Source organism: Psammomys obesus, unplaced genomic scaffold, assembly GCF_907164565.1.
Source record: "Psammomys obesus unplaced genomic scaffold, mPsaObe1.curated_primary_1811, whole genome shotgun sequence".
Lineage (NCBI taxonomy): Eukaryota > Metazoa > Chordata > Mammalia > Rodentia > Muridae > Psammomys > Psammomys obesus.
This window is the reverse complement of record NW_026587382.1, coordinates 2,467,796-2,486,158: the sequence shown is the minus strand read 5'-3', so window position 1 is coordinate 2,486,158 and position 18,363 is coordinate 2,467,796. Positions and strand designations below refer to the sequence as shown.

Sequence of the window (18,363 nt, the reverse complement as noted above, 5' to 3'; positions counted from 1 at the left end):
GAGTGGGTTGGACCCTTTGAAGCTGGAGTTGGACATTTTCAGGCTACCTGGTTTCTGCAAGAGCACCGTATGCTCCTAATGGCTGAGTTCCCACCACCGGCCCCCCCCCCCCCCCCACACACACAAAGGAGCCTAGATTGGAGTTTTCCTTTTCCTCCTGGGGTAGGGATAGATAGTACTATATGTTCTGGGTAGTGGCACATTTCTGCCTAGCTCGCAGGGGAACAACTGATGTGACCCCACAGTCTACCACAGTGTACTGGGAGTTTTTGATACTACATTGACTAGCTATATTAAGTGCCTGGCCTTACTCCAGACAGTCTTGTTCCGTGGGCTGTCTTCCTCATGCTGGGATTACTACCCTGTCCTTAACTAAATTTCTGCATGGATAACCTATTGTACTAGAGCTCAAAGCTCACAGCTGCCCAGCCCTTCACCTTCCCGACTCTCAAGAGTCGGAAAGCAAGCATGTTTTTGAGCTTAGGACTGAAAGCTACACTCTACACAACAAAATTTAGTAGGAACCCCTGAAAGTTACTAAATGCATGCTGGCTTCTACCCTTGTTCCCGTGGGAGACTCAGGCCCTCTTCCTGTTCTGATTCAGAAACCAGTTTGCTCTGGCTGCCAGACTTCCCCAGACTGCATTTTTCTTGCCCATGAGCTCATTGTTTTGGCTTCTTTGCCGTATAAGTCCACCCAGCCCGTTGGGGAGGTCTCAGCTCCTGCTCCCCTAACTGGCCCGGCCTGCATTCCATTCAGAATTTCACCACCCCCACCCCCACTTGCTGTGGTCACGTGTGTGTTTATTCAAGTTAGCCTGGGACAAGGTGTGCTGGGAAAGAGTCCAAGAAAATAGTCAAGAAACAGCTTAACTGTTAGGTAATATCCTGGGTTTAAGAAGCTTGCAGCTTTTTTTTTTTTTTTTTAGGACATGATTTGTGGTGTGTACTCGAACTTGCAGCATTCTCCTGTCTCAGCCACCACTGCATGTTAAAATCCCGAGCATGAGCTGCCGTGCCTGCTATTCCTCTACCTAGGTCTGCCTGCCGTGCTTTCTTGCTCAGCTCACACCTCCGCTCCTCAGTGTGCCTGGAGCAATCTCTGCCTGGGAAGTGGGCCTGGGGGAGACAGCTGGGCAAGGATGGCAGCTGTCAGCTTTGTTCCAGCTTCCTGAGGATGACAGTCTCCTTTATTTCCTTAGGTCTGGGGTGAGGGCTGCAAGGAGGGTGCTTCTCCTATCGGGGAGTGTTCTGGATTTGTAGCAGCCTGAGATACGCACTCCCACCTTCCCTCTGCCATCTCCTCATTAAACAAAGAAGTCCTTAAATTATGCCAACAGTTCCAGCACATGAGAGGCAGACGCAAAAGGATCGCCTCCAGTTCAAGGGCAGCTTGGGCTACAAAAAAACTATTCCAAATAAAATAAGATAAAACTAACGTTAAAAAAAAACAACAAAAAAACTGCAGACAGAGGCTGTGGGAAGTGACGTTACCTCATTTCTCAGAAATCCCTCATGAGGCAGTGAAACAGAAACAGGGAAACAACTGTGTTGAAATGAGGGTGTGTGTGTGTGTGTATGTGTGTGTGTGTGTGTGTGTAGATACTGTGGCTTGTTTTGAATTGTTTTGGTCCTGGGGATCTATTTGGGGCCCTTAGGCATGCTAAGCATAAACTCTCCCACTGAGGAGGACCCCAAACCTGACCCAACATCGGCTTTAGGAACAGCCACTCTGCCAAGCACCTTGGTAATGCTGGGTTCAGGGAGCCCTTGTTGCCTGGCCACATCCTGCACACGCGCACACTCACACACACACTTGGGTGGTTGAAGTCTGCTCTGAAGTAGGATGGCTGTCTCTCTGTTTTGTTGTGTCTATGCAGAACACAGCAGTGAAGCCAGGTGTGGTCGGTAGAAAGCAAAGGGAGCTCTGGCTTGGTGGCCAGCCTCGTGCACGAGTGACGCCCTGTCTTAGAGGAGATGGGAATCGGGGCTTGGGGACTGGAGGGCGGCAGTTCAGTCCCCACCGTCACAGGTGCCTCACAGGTGCCTGTCGCTCTGGCTTCAGGTGATGCAATGCTCCTTCCTGGCGATTGGGGGCACCTGTATACACGCGAGTATGCACACATAGGCAAAAATAAATTTCAGGGCTGCAGAGATGGCTCAGAGGTTAAGAGCACTGGCTGTTCTTTCAAAGGTCCTGAGTTCAATTCCTAGCAACCACGTGGTGGCTCACAACCATCTATAATGAGATCTGGTGCCCTCTTCTGGCATGCAGGCATAGGTTCAGGCAGAATATTGTATAAATAAACATCTTTTTTTAAAAAAAAGACAATAAATTTTAAACTTTAAGAAAGAAGAATGTATCAATGCTGAGGGGAAAAAAAAAAAAACACGTGGCATACGGATATGGCAAAAACGACCAGTGTGGTGGCCCACACCTGTGACCCCAGCACTCGGGAGGCAGAGGGAGGTGCATCTCCGAATTTGAGGCCAGCCTGGTCCCAGAGCGAGTTCTGGGACAGCCAGGGCTACGCAGAGAAACTGGAAAAAAACAAAACAACAAAAGGCATTCTGTTGCTTTGAAAATAGCTTACTGAAATAACAGCATCAAGCTTGTCATAGGAAAAATTCTTACTGCTTACAATAATAACGGTGAATGTGGATAATTAGTGTGTCCCTACCTCGAAAGCCCCAGAACTACAGGCCACCAACACCTGACTTGCATTATTGACTAATTATAATTTTGTTTTGTTTTCTTTTTTTTTTCTTTCTTTTTTATTTTTTTAGTATTTCAAGACAGGGCTTCTCTGTGTAGCTTTTGCTGTCCTGGAACTCACACTGTAGACCAGGGTGGTCTCGAACACCCAGAGATCTGCCTGCTGAGATTAAAGGCAGGTGCCACCGCACCTGGCTCTGTGTGCCATTGGGAACACCTGTGTGCCACATCGCACAGGTAGAGGTCAGGGGTCAACCTTGAGGAGGCTGTTCTCTCGTACCCTGTGAGGAATCCAGCCCCAGAAGTCCTGCTTGGCAACAGCACCTTCCGTCCCTGGATCACCTGGCTGGAGACACGGGGTTAGGGAAGATGCAGGTGTGGACGGCAGAAGATAGCTTGTAGGCATCGGTCTCGGGTTCCTCTTAGGGCATCAGTCTCAGTGGCAAATGCCTTGACCCACACAGCCAACTTGACAGCCTGGCTTGTGCTTTAAAATAGTTAATAAAAGTCTGAGGCTGGAGAGATGATTCAGGTTAAGAGCACTGGCTGCTCTGCCAACAGTCCTGAGTTCCAGCAACCATCTATAATGACATCTGATGCTGCCTATTGGTGGGCAAGTGTACATGCAGACAGAACATTGTATACACAATAAACACATAAATAAACATTAAAAAAGCCTGGAAAGTATTTTGTGATTTGTGGCAATATTATGCAATTGAAAGTGTCCTACGCGGGTGGGAGCACAGCTTTGCTCATTTAACGTGGCTGCAGCACACAGTGCAGCCTGTGCACCCTAAGCATCGACCATGCAGTTGGGTAGAGAAAAGAGTGCTGGCTGCTCCTCCAGAGTTCAAGTCCCAGCATCTGCGAGGCAGCGCACAACTGTTTGTAACTCCCAGTCCAGGGGCTACGACACCCCACACCGACATACGTGCGAACAAACTGCCAGTGCGCTTAGAAACAACAAAGCCCAGGGCAACAACCCGGCACCCGTCCCAGGGGGACAGGGAAGCCGAGATCTTTGGCATGAGAAAGTGTTAGCTGGTCCAGGGCCGGGTGGGCTCGGCACCTCCCATGTTAGGGAGCCCGTGTGGCACCCTTCCCTTGCATTGGGATCTAGGCATTTAGAATGCGGCTCTCCTACGGCAAAGCCTGGAAGAATCCAGTGTGGAAGCAGCAGGAAAGCTCAGCTCGGCAGGTAAAGGCACTTGCTGCCAAGTGTGATGACCTAGTGCTGTTCCCAGGACCCACGTGATAGAAAGTTGACCCCTGATCTCAGCACTTGCATGTCCTCCACGCACAAAATAAGCGGGTGGGGGGAGGCTTGGGTGGCTCCTTCACACCTGAACCAACAGGTTTTGGTTCCCACGCAGGAAATGAATGCACTGGTCTGTTTACTTTTGTGGGGGTGGGAGCGGAGCGAAATGGAGGGTTCATTCTGTGGTCCAGGTTGGCCTGGACCTCCGGATCGTTTCCTCGGCTTCAGGTGTTGGGGCAAAGGCGTGCAGCACACCGGCGCTCCGGCTCTGAGCAGACACAGCTGATGCTCCCACCAGCGAATCGCTGGTCTCCAGTCCTTCCCACCATCCAGCCTTAGCCCCGAAACACCCTTCTTTGAAGTTTCCCCCATCACTCCGGTAGAGGAGCTCAACCTCAGATCCGTGACTAGTGCTAGTTATGTTGAGGGTAACTCACGCTCTCTCCTCGTCAGACCTAGGTACTTTCCTGACACTTCCCACTTCCTGTACAAAGAAGGTGCCTTTTTCACCTCTTCACCTGCCTGCAACAAGTGAACCTCTCTCTTAAGACACCCCCACTCAGCCCAGGGACCCTGGGCTTGAGGGGTGCTGGGGTGGAAAGGGAGACCTCCACAGGCCACTCAAGCAAGGTGCTCCTTAAGGGCCCCCGGTTCAGTCTGCTAATAAGAGAAATCAAAGGATGTAAAGATGTAACAATAGCAAATGTTAACCCCCGAATACAACAGCCGGGTTTGGCGTGGGGGCTCCACCCCGAGCTCTGGAGCATCACCGCAAGCTCCAGGCAAGCCAGAGTTGTGGAGGAGCAGGCAAGAAAAGAAAGAAAGCGGACAGCTGCAGAGAGCTGGAAGGCAGAAGCTCCTACATTCCCTCCATCTCACATCCTTGATCCTTAGAGTCCCCCTTGACCCTCCCCTACAGCCTTGGCACAGGTAGCTTGTGCAGAGACACTCAAGCCCTGGGCAGCAGCCTGGTATTTTGGGCTCCACTTCACTCATGGGGACCAGAAAGTGGACGGGGCAGGGAGTGTAGAAACTCTGGCAGGCCCACCTTTGCAGCTGGGCGCACCTGCCTACCGCGTGGCCGAGAGGGGTGAGGAAGGCCAGTCACTGAAGTTAGCAGAGGCTGAAGCGCAATTGAGCAGGTATTTACCCCAGGAAGTTGAAGTAAGCGGGAGGGGAATCCCTGCCCACTGGAGCCTTTTAAAAATAACGCATGCCCCAGAGCTTCCTGCATGCAAAGTGGACTCTCACCCAGCTCCGCCCAGCACAGCTGAACCTGAGACCACACAGTCCATCAGTATCCCTGAACCACCTCCTCCTGGCAGCAGACACTCAGAACGGAGGACTCCTTGCCATGTGCTGGCCTCTGCGCACGCTTGTGCTCTGTGCACGTCCTTTCTCCTGTCCCTGCCACCCCATCTCAAGTCTCAAAGGTCCAGTTCTTTTAAGCCCTTGCCTAAATTCCCCCCAGCGCACCCAAACCAGGGCTTCACCACATCAACCCGCCCCTGCTCAGACCCTCCAGAGTTTCAGAGGTCAGCAAAGCAGTGTCTGGCCACATCGCTCCTTCTTGGGGACAGGGGGAAGGCTGCCTTAAGTCAGGCCTCCCTTCCCAGAAAGGTCTGCTCTGACCCCACACTGCTCACAGTCCCTAAGGACAGTCCAGTCCTTAGGGACTGCGAGGAGGAAGAGGAGGGCAGGGCTCCTCCCACCCCCCAGAGTGGGACCACACTCAGGGGCTATCAGAAAAAGAAGGGAAGTGTTCTTGAGGTTCAGGGGAACTCCAGAAGGCCAGGGCTTGTTCTCCACCTGTGATTGGCTCTCAAGCCCAGACCAAACTCTAACCCTGCCCAGCAACAGCCCTAAAAGGCCTGAGAAGGGAGGGGAAGTTGAGCCGTGGCCTCCACCCTAGCCCTGCTTCCAGGAACTGATGGGAGTCGGCGCAGCCACCCTCCTTTGCTCTGGGACTCTGCCTTCCCTGCCTGTGTCTAGAAACTAGTTCCTATGCCCCGTGTTCCTAGACCCCACATCTTTGACTTCCCTTCCAGGCTCTCCAGAGAAAGAAATACATCTTGACACCTCTTCAGAGGCAGAGCATTCTTGTAGCCTCCTTGCTTAAGCTCTGTCCTGGGTGAAGTCAGTTTTCCCCCCGCCCCCCCTTGGTGTTTCTTGAGTCAGGGCCTTGGCCTTGTGATTCCTCTGCCTTAGCTGGGATCACCCCATGGCTTCATTATTGTTATTATTATTATTATTATTATTATGAAGAAAAAAAGAGAAAGGAAAGGACATGACTGCTCCTAGGTATGATGAAGAAAACTTACAGATAAAAGGGAGAGCATAACCAGAGGCAGCCACAGCTGGGAGAATCCAGAGTGGTCAGGACCATAAGGAGATGGGGGAGGGGAGAAAGGAGCCAGGTGTAGCAGCCACGAGGCCAAAGGTACAAAAGGGGCGGGTGTCCAGCCTGGTTAATTATATAGGAAAGAGCAGCCCAGGCCCTGGAGCTGGGAGAGCCAGGGCAGGGGGTGGAGTATACCAGTCAAACCCTGTAACAGGTAGAAACTGAGGGATGCTGGGAGATCCTGGCAGCCAGGTCCTCTTTGATATGATAAGTAGGTGCCTCCGGCCGTTTGTCTACGTTTGAAAAATAACAATTTTCCAACCCCTCCTTCCTCACCCACTCTCCTGCCACTGTGCTGTCTGTCTGCGCAACCACATCCAGCCCGAGGAGTCCCAGTGTACCGAGCTAAAGGATTTGCTACAGTAGAGAAACCCCCGCAGAGTCTAAATATGGTCAGAAAACAGAGTCGCTAAGAAAAACTGTCTGCAGGCTTTTGCTAATGGCCGAACTCAGCTCGTGTGGAGAAGCAGGGATGGGATGGGCTGCCCCCAAAGGGGGTAAGGGGGCTCCTGACCTCAGAAACTCGGGCCTCAGAACTGTAAGGGCAAGGGAAGGAAGGGTTTGCGCTAGGGAAAAAGCTGAACCCTTTACCTTTAGCAAGTTATTTACTTTGAAAGAAACACAGGCGAGAGAGAAGGGGAGGAGGCCGGTGAGACATCTCTGAGGAATGTGTCTCTGGCAGGACATCGGGTACTGCCCTTGGCCCCTCCTCCCTCAGTCCCAGAGAGTCAGGCGAGGGAGCAAAGTCACCACCACGTGCCCCGGTGGGAAGCCGTAAGCCAGGCTTTCAACAGGGAAGTGGGTAAAAGACATGACAGAGCTATAGCAAGAGGACCTGAAAAGTGGAACCCGCACACACGAGCCAGCTTGGCCCTGGATCGAAAAGTCCTGCTGGCTTCCTACCCAGGAGGAGCCCACCACAGGCTCTGTGCCGGGGTCCTTGCACCCACCGGGCTCCCAATCAGGGAGTAGTGACCTCTAGTGGCCCATGAGCCACCTGCAGTTCTGGGCAGGACAGGGTCTCAGAGCCTGGCCGCCCAGCTCTGAGGCTTTCCTCCACAGCCCTTGAAAGACCACCCTGCCCTCCGATCCCAACGTGCTGGTCCCCCTCACGCACCATATTCTGGCTTCACACTGCTCGGATGGCGGGGTCCCCACGAGGGTGATGGAAAGCATGTTTCTTACTTGTCACAATCAACTTTAATAAAAAATAAATTAGTTCTGGGGTGGGCATCGTTTTCGGCGTGAAGCGGGGGCTGGGGCCAGGGCGTTTTAGGCTGACATTTGTCTACCTCACCCTCTACAAAACTGGTCCCTGCTCTGGAGAGGTGCTCCTCCCTGGGCAGGGCAGGGTAGCAGCGGCACCCCCAGCTGGGCAGGGAGGTCGGGGTGCAGAGACTAGATAAGGCAGGATCCACAAGGTCGCTGGAGGGGCGTGAGGGGCCTGACGCGGAAATGATTGGGCCGCAACACTGGACGTCCACCTCAGGGAGCACACTCCGAGTGGCTCAGGTTCGTGTGGAAACGTAACCTTCCTCCGCGGCCCGGGCCGCGGCCCACGCTCTCTCAGCCTGCTTTTGAGGAAGCCATATACATGTGGAGGGGGACAGCCGCCCAGGGAGGCCAGGGGCATCACACCGCCCTCGCCCTGGAGGACACCTCCGGTGAGACTGAGACGGGGTGAAAAGCCAGAGGACACAGAGTGGCTAGTCAACGGGTGACCGGTGGCGGCGTGAGAAAACCACGAAAGACGGGGTCTCCTGGGCCCGGTTCAAGCAGGCTCCGGCTGGGACCGCTCCAGGACGTGCGCGCAGGAGCGGCAGCAGGTCGCTGTGTAGTAGGGGTAGACGCAGAGCCGGGCCTGCACCACCAGGGGGCAGTGTGGAGAGCTGTCCTTGCATTGGTCATCTGAGGACAGGGGTCAAAGGGCACAAGACAGGACTGGCGTCCCCCCCCCCCCCCCGGAAGCGCGCTCTCCACGCCCACCAGCCCATCTCACATCTGCCCCCCCACCCCGTTCCAGCTAAACCCCCTCTGTTCGGGGTGGGCGGGGAAGCTCTTTACCCGGGCGCTGGTTGCAGGGTTGGCCGTTACAGGGCCGCTTCCTGGAGGGTCGCAGGTGAGGGGGACATCGGGCGCTGAGAGTGTGGTTGGCGCTCAGGCACTGGACCTCTCTCGTCTGCGTGCCTCCCTGGCAGGAGCGAGAACACTGGGGAGACCATAGCCATCAGAGGAGATCTCTCAGGTTCCCAGGGCCGCTGCCCTGGCCACCCCCTTCCTCTCTGCAGGATAATGGCAGAACATTATCCAGGGACACGATGAAATCCCAGATGGAGGGGATCTGTGTCCTCCGAGGCTACGTGACATGGGGGCAAAACTCAACTGGGTTGTCCTGGGCTGGTAGGGACCTGGCTGCGTGCACAGCTTTGCTGGAGGCCCAGGCGGAGCAGGGCGCGGGAGCCAGGCACTCACCGGGCTCCAGAGCGTAGAAAACCATCGGTCCTCACAGGCCTGGCCCTGGCAGGGCTGCAGGGCAGGGGGCCTGGGCAGGTGGGAACAGTTGCCGGGAGGAGTCACGTTGAACTCAGCCCCCAGTTTGGACACACAAATAACGTCTCTGTGCTGTGTGCCGGACCCACACTCTGAGGAGCACTGTAAGGCAGGGGGAGAGAGATCACCCTTCCGCCACCAGCGTGGAACTCACAGGACTGGCTTCACTCCCTCCTGATGGTCTCAGGGCCCTCAGCTGACCTCACTCCAGGGCCCTGTGTACCAGCGCCACGTCCTCTCACAGGGCCCCAGGCTGCAGGCTCGCATGTCCGGAGGGCGGCTCCTGAGGGGGCAGCCCTGCTCGCTGCTCCCCGCTTCCCGGTCTCCCTGCAGGCTCTCCCCGCTCCTCAGGCACACCACAGAGCGCCTCTGGATTCCTGTCCCGCACTCCGCCGAGCACTGTCGGAAGGAGAGGGCCTGTGTGAAGGGAGGCTGCCGGGGCCAGGACCCAGGTGGGGAGGGCCCCCATCCGGGGAGCTCAGGAATGCCCCTGGGGCGCCAGCCTGGGGGAGAAGACAGCTGCTGGCCTCGAACTTGGTGTAAGGCTGAGATAACCTTAAATGTCTGGTCCTCTGGCCTCTTTGTGTGCTGGGATTACAGGCGTGTGCCACCACATCCGGTTTATGTGGTGGTGGGGATCATAAGTAGGGCATCATACATGCTAGACAGGCACGCTACCAACCCAGCTACAGCCCACCTTGTTCATCTTTTTTATAAAATTGCACATATGTGATTTTTTTTTAAGGCAGGATCTCCTTAGGTAGCGCTGGCCTTCTTGGAACTCACTGTGTGAAGCACACTAGCCTCAAACTCGGGTAGGATTAAAGTGTTGGTCACCGCCTCGTCCAGCCTATGTGTGTGCTGTGCGGGCGCGGGGCGCATACGATTGGTCCCCTCCCTCCACTGTGAGCTCCTCGCTCAGGTCATCAGGCTTTCCCTGCAAGTGCTTTTCACCTGCTGAGCCATCTGCTCGGTCTGTTGTTTTATGTGTGTGTGCCTGCGTGTGCCACAGAGGCCAGGAGAGGGTGCACAGAGCTCGTGGAACTGGAGTCGTCAGTGGTTGTAAGCCACTTGATGTAAGTGCTGAGAACTGAACCCAGGTCCTCGGGACGAGCAGGGTGTGCCTGCCCTTACCTACTGAGCCATCTCTCCCGCCCATATTTTGTTCGTTGGTTGGTAGTATTTTTTTCAGACAGGGTCTCGTTTTGTAGCCCTGGCTAGGCTAGAACTCAGTATGTAGACCAGGCTGGCCTCAAACTCACAGAGATCCCCCTGCCTCAGCTGGGATTAAAGTTGTGCGCTGCCATCCTTGGTTAGCCCGGTTTTGTTTTCATTTTTTTTAAATATGTAATTTATTTTATGTAGGTAAGTGCTCTATCTGCATGTACACCAGCACGCCAGAAGAGGGCACCAGATCTCATTACAGGTGATTGTGAGCCACCATGTGGTTGCTGGGAATTGAACTCAGGACCTCTGGAAGAGCAGTTGTTTTTGTTTTTGTTTTCGAGACAGGGTTTCTCTGTGTAGCCTTGGCTGTCCTGGACTCTTTGAAGACTAGGCTGGCCTCAAACTCAACAGCAGTCCGCCTGCCTGCCTCTGCCTCTCAGAGTGCTGAGATCACAGGTGTGCACCACCATGCCTGGGTCTGCTAGGTGATCGTGGCGCACACCTTTAGTCCCAGCACTCAGGAGGCAGAGGCAGGCATATCTCTGTGAGTTTGAGGCCAGCCTGCTCTTCAGAGCTAGTTCTAGGACAGCCAAGGCTACACAAAGAAACCCTGTCTCCAAACAAAACAAAATAAAACCAGAGGGGTTCTACTACAGCTCATGTGACCAGGAGCTGTGGAGTCCAGCCTGGCCTGGCCCTCTCAAATCAGCCTCCCAAATACCGACGTGACGGGTGGGAAGGTCAGTATTGCCTACTCAACTCTGAGTCCCTAGGTCACGAACAAAAAGTTCCAGCAGTGAAAGTCTGTGTCGCACAGGCTGTGACAGGGTGGCCCGGGGCGCAGTCGGCAGGGAAGCCGGACTTGCCCGAAGAAGTGTGGGACCCACCTTGGAACTCCAGTCACTGTAGAACCAGGCTGTGGTACAGGGGCCCATGTCGCAGGCCTCTCTGCTGGGAGGTGGGGGTGGCCCGGAAGCACATTCCTGCTTGCTCACTTCATCACCGTTGTTTCCAACACACCGAACCTGCCGGCTCCTTTGACCGCGACCACAGCGCACAGAGCACTGAAGGATGAGAGACCCAGGCCGGGCGTCAGCCATCCTCCAGCCCCGCTTCTACGGAACCAGGGCTCTACAGACGGAGGGAGCGGAGCACAGGGCCGCAGGCTGCCAGTCCTGCCTGGTGCGTCCATCTGACTGATACTGTCTGTAAAGTTCCTTTCTCACCTGGCTCCAGGGGGAGCTAATCTCCCAGTGGCCACAGAGGTGCAGCTGACAAGGCTGGGTGATGTTGGGCCGGGGCAGGTGGGCACAACGCTCTGGAGGTACTGAGGAGCCACCGTCTCCAAACTCCTGTCTGCAGAGCAGCTGGCGGTGCTGGGTGCCAGGGCCACAGGATCGGCTACAGGAAGTCCACTCACCAGCCTCCCAGCTGTGGGCGGGGCAGCGGGAAGGGGGTTGGGGGTGAGCAGAGACCTGTGGGGACGCTAGCCTGGACCCTCAGGGGAGAGGAGGCAGAGCTCACACTGCATTTCTAGCCGGGAAGGAGGTTGAAAGGGTTTTCTTCTAATGTCTCCCTGCGCCAGGAGCTGTGAAATTGCTACACAGTCCAGGTAAGAACCTGAGGGCAGGGAACAAGCCCGGGACCATATCCGGGTTAAGTATCCTGACCCTCCCTGTGGGCCATACTCACTATGGGGGACACGGGGGCCCATGGCAGGGTTCAGGGGAGGCCGGGGGTTTGGCACCCATGGCACAGCTCTGGTCCTCCAACTCCTCTCCCGACTCACGGGAAATGCAGAGGAAAAGGGGGCGCCAGACACCTGAAGGGAAAAGGAAGGCAGTCGGGGGAGGCAGGGCTCAGGGCCCAGATCCAGCGAGGTTCCACACACAGGGTCCAGGACAGACCCACGGTCCAGGATATAGAACCTATGCAGATCCATCTAGAACGGGGCTTTGGGATGAGGTGCCCGCAAGACAGGCATGAAGTCTCACCTTTTCCACAGGATGCTGAGCATGCAGAGTGCCCTGCCTGCTTCCAGTATCCCACCGAAGACCCAGCCGACCTGACGTGAGTCGCAGCAGGCACTTGGGGAATCCGCACCTGACGCTGGAGCGTGCCTGGTGCCCGAACTGGGCGGGGGGCTGAAGCGAGCAGGGGCTCCCCCCGCAGCATCTCTGTCGGGAAGTCCAGGGGCCAGATCAGATGGCTCCCTGCAACCCAGGAGCCCCATGGCAGCCTCGCCCTCCGCTTCTGGGTCTGGGGATCCTGGTTTTACCAGGCTGAGGCTGCAGGGCCGGACGCTGGGTGGACGGACTCTCTAGGACCGCAGGCGGGGAAGAGATGACATACTGATAAAAAACCCCGGGGTTGTCCTCCTGGAAGATCATCTGAGAGAGAAGATAACAAATGTTTCGGGCGTACACGAGCTTCTGCCATCTTTGATCCCCACTGCCTCGCCCTCAGGGGCCTTCCTCTCCAACTGCCTGGCCCCACCTCCCGCTTCAGGCTCACATAGACATCCACGGGCTGGGTGGTAGGGCCTTCGGCGGACAGACTCTCGCCCTTGCCTTCCTCCCTCGGAGGCCGGTTATACTGGAAGACAGTCCCGATGGCCGGATAGGCCCCTGGAGGATCCACAGCCCAGTTCCCATTGATGATGGAGCTGCCTCCAGGCCCACGAAGTGCTGAAAGACGGAGACCTGAGCTGAGCGATAGTGTGCTGGCTGGTGCTGTCTATGTCCTGAAGCCCTTGTGTGCCCAGAAGCCAAGGACCTCAGCCACCACCTTCCCCACCCTCTCCACAGGCCTGGGAGAAGGCCACCAACCTCTTCCTGTTGGGCCTTTTGCTGGGCTGAAGAGGGTGTGGAAGGCACATCAAAGAAACAGGATGGCCTGGGGCTGGGGGCCGAGGCCCAGTTTCTCACCGAGGTAATTGGAACTGGGTCTGAGCTGGGCAATCTGCAGGCGGGAGGCGCCAGCCGGGATCCACAGGATCTTCTGATAGCCCAAGGGGCCCCCTCGATCCGTGAGGTTTCCCGAAACAAGACGACAGGTAGAACCATCGCCTCCACAGACCCCACAGCCATCCGGACGCCTGCCAGAGCCAAGGATCCCATCACAGCCGGGGCTCTGGGGAGAGTGAGGTGAGGCAGGGCCACACAAAAGCCAGGCACACCTCACACCTGGCCCTACTCCACTCAGGGCCCCAGCTCAGCCCTGCCCTTCTGGTGCTTCCAGCGAGAGTGTGTTCTGTGAGCTCCTCCATCCTCAACCGGGTTTGGAGAACCCTAGCCAAGTCTGGTAGGACCCTGCCCTCCACCTACCCCTTACCCTGCAGCAAAAACTTCCCCCTTGACGGCCTCAGTCTAGCGTTTTCACTTTTGTAATAATGAACTAAAGGAGTGTGTGTGTGTGTGTGTGTGTGTGCACGCACACATGATCGAAGGTGCACATGCAGAAATCAACGCCTTGCCCTCCCTCACCAACGCTCTGTCCTCCCTCACCAGCACCCTGCCCTCCCTCACCAACACCCTGCCCTCCCTCACCAGCACCCTGCCCTCCCTCACCAGCACCCTGCCCTCCCTCACCAACGCTCTGCCCTCCCTCACCAACACCCTGCCTTCCCTCACCAAGCAGCGTCCAGCCACACAAATGTCTAAGGATCCGGGCTGGCACAGGGTCCCATCCTGCACCTTTTCCGTGTGACGGACATAGAACCGGAAGCCACGGGGACGGCAGTTCAGCTCACAGCGCTGGGAGCCCTGAACTAAAGGATGTTGGTGAGTTAGCTGGGATCCCTGGAGGACGCAGCACCGCAGAGCCCCGACAGCCTCTATCACATGTGGGGCACGCTGATGCTGCTGCGGAGGCAGGGAGGGCCGGCTGCCCGTGCTGAGGGCTTTACGGTATTTGTTAAGCCATGTTGGGCTCACGTTATATGTTATGTCATGTTACGCTTGTGAATTTGACTGATTCTCCCCGCTGGAGGTCCCTGGGCAGGGTGTCAGCATGCTTGGCCAGGGCTCACCTCCTGATCCTGGCAGAGCTGGAGGAGAGGCTGAAGCAGCATTACACATAGCCGGAGCCTGCACAGCAAGGGGGTGAGGACGTCAGAGGGAGCCAGAGGCTTACAGCACTGCCCGCCCCACCCAGGCTCCCCACAGCCTGGCTGCCAGCTTCTCAGGAAGCACAAGTTCCTTGTCGCTTGCCAGCCCCCCTCCAGCATCCCTTCCCTGCTCTTTCTCTTTCTACTCCTCCCCTTCCTCTCTCTCCTCTCTTTTGTTGCTGATTTGTTGTCTGTTCTTTTTTTTCTTCGAGACAGAAACCCTGTTGTAGCCTTGGCTGCCCTGCAACTCTCTCTGTAGACCAGGCTGGCCTCAAAGTCACAGAGATCCACCTGCCTCTGCCTCCCCAAGTGCTGGGACTACAGGGGTGCAGGGCCAAAGCCCCTCCCAGAGACAGAGCTGTCCCCTGAACGGACACCCCTGGCGCTTACCTGCCCAGCCAGGCCTCCATCGCTCTTCCGTGACCGCCCCTGGGCTGGGCAACAGGGGGCAGGGCAGCTACTCTGGCATCTGGGCATGGAGGGTGCTCTGAGGAGGAAGGAGCACGGTGCTTACCCCTCTAGATATCTGGGGGAACTGAAGGGCTGTCTTAGCACAGCACCAACAGTGTGGGGGGGATGGTCCATCCCTTTAGGACTTAAGGGTGGGAGTAATAAGGGGTGTTGTCTTGGTCATCTGCTGAGGCGAGGGTGGGAGTCTGACCTCAGCCTCCCAGTTCAGTTTAGTCCCCTCCCTATGGCCCAAGATGGGCTTAGCTCCTCAGGAAGCCTGAGGAGGGGCTGTTTGTGGGCAGCTTGGACCCAGGAGGTCCTTTTTCCCAGAGCTCCAGGACCTAGAGGAGGCAGGTTATGCCAGGCGCCCCTGTAAGGGGACAGCCAGAGGCCTCTTAGTATCAGGTGTAGGGGCACAAGCCTTAATACCACACTTGGGGTGGTATTTTCCTCCCCTCTTAACTAAGCTGCTGTGGAAGGAACAGTCTCATGGGCTGCCACAGGCATTTTTTGTCCAGGGGACACGCTAAATGGGAAAAGGTGGTGACTTAACCTTGCTATGGGTGCCAGCACCTCCGAGGCACAGGCTCATGTCGACTTAGTTCATGTGCAGTTTTCCTCTTTTTTATTTTTTCTCCTACTGCTCAGCCAAAATGGCTGGGGCGCCCGAAGAAGGAGAGAGGCAGCCATAGCTTCCCAGTCTGTCCTTCGGGTATGTGGCATGGGGTACAGTTTACCCTCAAGCCCAGCCTTGAACCCTGATTAGCCTGCTTAGACAGATTCCATACCCTGTCGCCAAAGTTTGCCTGTCCCTACTCCAGCCCCTCCCTTCTCTTTGAGGTCCTTTCTGCCCACACCCCTCAACCCATCTCAGTTCTGCTTTCCAGGAAAAACACTGTTTCTGCTGGATCTGAATGGCACCGTGACAGCAATCCAAGGATGCTGGCCAAGGTAGGCCAGCTCAGGGCAGGCAAAGGCCAGAGAGCAGGCAAAGCTAGGTCCCGCTGCTCCCCCCGGAACCCAGGCCTTGGGAATTTGGGGAGGGATCAAAGCGGCTCCTGCAGCTGGGGAAGAGGTAACAGGCACCCCCTCCTTCCCCTGGCTGGGCCAGCCACTGGGGTCCATGCTGCACAACCCACCAAGCACCAGCACGCTACCTGCCTGCCCGGAGGCTGGAAGAAAGAAGAAGGGGGTGTGATGGACCCAACCTGCCTCTTCTTCAATACTGGTCCCCTCTGCACCGCCCTCTGCTTCTCTCTGCTCCCCCGGTTCTGTCCCTGCTGCCTCTCCCTCCGTGGTCTACCCAGGACACATAATCCTGTCCTGAGCTGGTTTTGGCAGCTCTCTGGAGAAGTGAGGGGTGGGGGGTGATGAGAGCTCCTGGCTCCCTCTCTGGAAAAGTCCACCCCACCCTCCCCTGCAAAGGGGACAGGAGGCCGACACCACCTCCCTGCACAAGTGTGTGCTTGTTGTCCCTTTTAATGCCCAGGGTGAAGGTGGAGGTGGGCACCCTGAAGTCAGGGTGAGGACAAACCTAGGCTGTTCCTGGTCACCGTCCCCGTGCCCCCCATTGGACCAGTGACATCGAGGAGCGTGCCCTGCACAGAGCTAACCCTTCACCCCAGGGCAAAGGAGCCATCGCTGGGGAGAGGAGCGCTCCCGAGGGCTAGGCTGGCAGGAGAGGGGTGCTGTGCTGTCAGAGTGCCTGGGGTTCTACCGGCTCCTCAAAGGCCATCCATCCCGACAGGTGTCTTTCTTTTCCCTCAGCCTCTCCGCGCAGGCTGCGCTGTGCGAAGGTCACGCACGCGCAGCCCTCCCTGACACCCTATCCCCGCGTTCCCCAAGGCGTTGGGGTGCACGCTCCGGGAGGAGCGGGCGGCGCCGGCGCGCAGGGAGGTCCCGGGTGTCTCTTCCAACTCCACTATGTGAGTTAATAGGAATCTTGGCTCCAGCCCTCGCCCGGGTGATGGGACCCGGCGTCCCCGGGACCAGACCCCCTCCCCAGGAATTCGCTCGAGGGTCCGCTCTCCGGCTACCGTCCGAGCCCGGGCCGGGGGTCGGGGAGGCTCTACCTTCTCTGCGCCCGTTCTCTCCAGCTGCCCTCCGCGGCGGCTACGGCTGCCCCGAGCCCCGGGACAGCGCCGCCCGCGGCAAGCTCCGCCCCACGCCACGCGCGCCCCGCCCGCCACGCGCCGGCCCCAGCCACCCACCCCGGGTGCCCGACGGCTGCCACCCCGGCCTGCGCCCGCCCGAGGACTCCGGGCCCCACCGACCCTAGCGGGGCGGCCTTCGGGTGGAGGCTGAACCCGAAGGACCCGGGCAAGCCGCGGACCCCGAGCAGGGGCGTGTGGCCCTGCGCAAGCTCAGCTCCGCCCAAGCCCTCTCCTCCAGGCAGCCCGTGCCTCCGCTTTTCCCATGCTGGGCAGTGAACCATGTGGCTCTGATGGCCCGGGACGTCTGTGAGCCTCGGTTTCTTCATCCATAAAATTTTACACCCTGGAGCTTAGCGGAAGGAATGCGCGCTGAATTATGAGTCAGACGGATTTGGATTTGGATTTCAGCGTGAGCGCTTGCCAGCTCTGTGGTCTTCCCTGAGCACTTCGGCTTCAGCAGTGCCGTCTGCAGAATGGGAGAATCTGCTGTGTGCACGCGGCCGGGAATGTTTGTGAAGGATGACACTGAGGAGGAGTCCCAGGCTTGGACCTCGCTGTGCGCACACACCAGCTACCCCCAACTCAGAGGGTTGGGATTAAAGGCATCTGCCACCACTCCTATCCAACCCTGTAAATTTTTTAAAAAAACAAAAAACACGTAGGGCATTCGAGGCCAGCCTGGTCTACAAGGGTGAGTGCCAGCCAAGGAAGGCGACACAGAGAAACCCTGTCTTGTCTTTAACAGACAAACACAGAAGATTTGGTAGTCCATGCTTGTAATCGTAGCACTTGGGAGGCTGAGGCCGGGGAGCCACTGCAAGTTCAAGAGCAGCCTAGCGAGATCTCGGGCAGGCTGGGGTGCAGAGCGAGGCCATCCATCGCAACAGTAAAGGTACCGAGCAAGTTTAGGGAGATGGCTCGGCCGCTGAAGGCTAGGCTCCCCGCCCAAAAGTCCAGCAACATCAAAATAACCCTTGGTGCCACAGCCTGTTTCTTGGGTATTCTTACACCTTGTGCTGAGCACACAGAAATTTCTTTCTATACTCAAATGACCACTTCGGAGTTAACCCGGGGCCCTGCAGAAGCTGGGTCCGTCTCAAAGATGGAGGGTGTATTTATAAAACAGTGCTAGGGCCGGGGTGAAACTCAGTGATGACGGCAGAGCTTTGCCTGCAGGAAGCCCTGGGTTCCATACCCAGCCACCAGCAGGGCAAAGGGGTACCGTTTGCTATTCAGACAGGCTCCTGCAACTATCGGGGAGGATGAGGGAAACATGCTAGGTAGCCCAGGCTGGCCCCAAACTTGAACTTCCCTCGCTTCAGTCACTGGAGTCTGGGGTTACAGTATTGAAATAAGCCAGAATTTAAGGTGCAGGCTGGAGAGATGCTCAGAGGTTAAGAACACAGGCTGTTCTTCCAAAGGTCCTGAGTTCAATTCCCAGCAACCACATGGTGGCTCACAACCATCTGTGGTGAGATCTGGTGCCCTCTTCTGGTGTGCAGGCAGAATGCTGTATAGATAATAAATAAATAGCTAGATAAATAAATAACTAAATAAATG

At 56.6% G+C, this 18,363-nt stretch overlaps 1 protein-coding gene across 1 annotated transcript; it reads right to left on the bottom strand.

Annotated features, from left to right (window-relative positions):
- Nucleotides 1-7,558: 7,558 nt before the first annotated feature.
- Nucleotides 7,559-16,818, bottom strand: Adamtsl4 (ADAMTS like 4). Its single transcript, XM_055603798.1, has 15 exons — nucleotides 16,723-16,818; nucleotides 14,591-14,687; nucleotides 14,123-14,180; nucleotides 13,725-13,861; nucleotides 13,020-13,224; nucleotides 12,607-12,779; nucleotides 12,371-12,482; nucleotides 12,087-12,269; nucleotides 11,785-11,914; nucleotides 11,319-11,523; nucleotides 10,980-11,156; nucleotides 9,127-9,324; nucleotides 8,848-9,027; nucleotides 8,440-8,584; nucleotides 7,559-8,283 (listed from the first exon to the last, which is right to left on the bottom strand). The coding sequence occupies exons 2-15, from the start codon at nucleotides 14,675-14,677 to the stop codon at nucleotides 8,147-8,149; spliced, it is 2,127 nt and encodes a 708-aa protein (XP_055459773.1). The 5' UTR covers nucleotides 14,678-14,687; nucleotides 16,723-16,818; the 3' UTR covers nucleotides 7,559-8,146.
- Nucleotides 16,819-18,363: the final 1,545 nt, after the last annotated feature.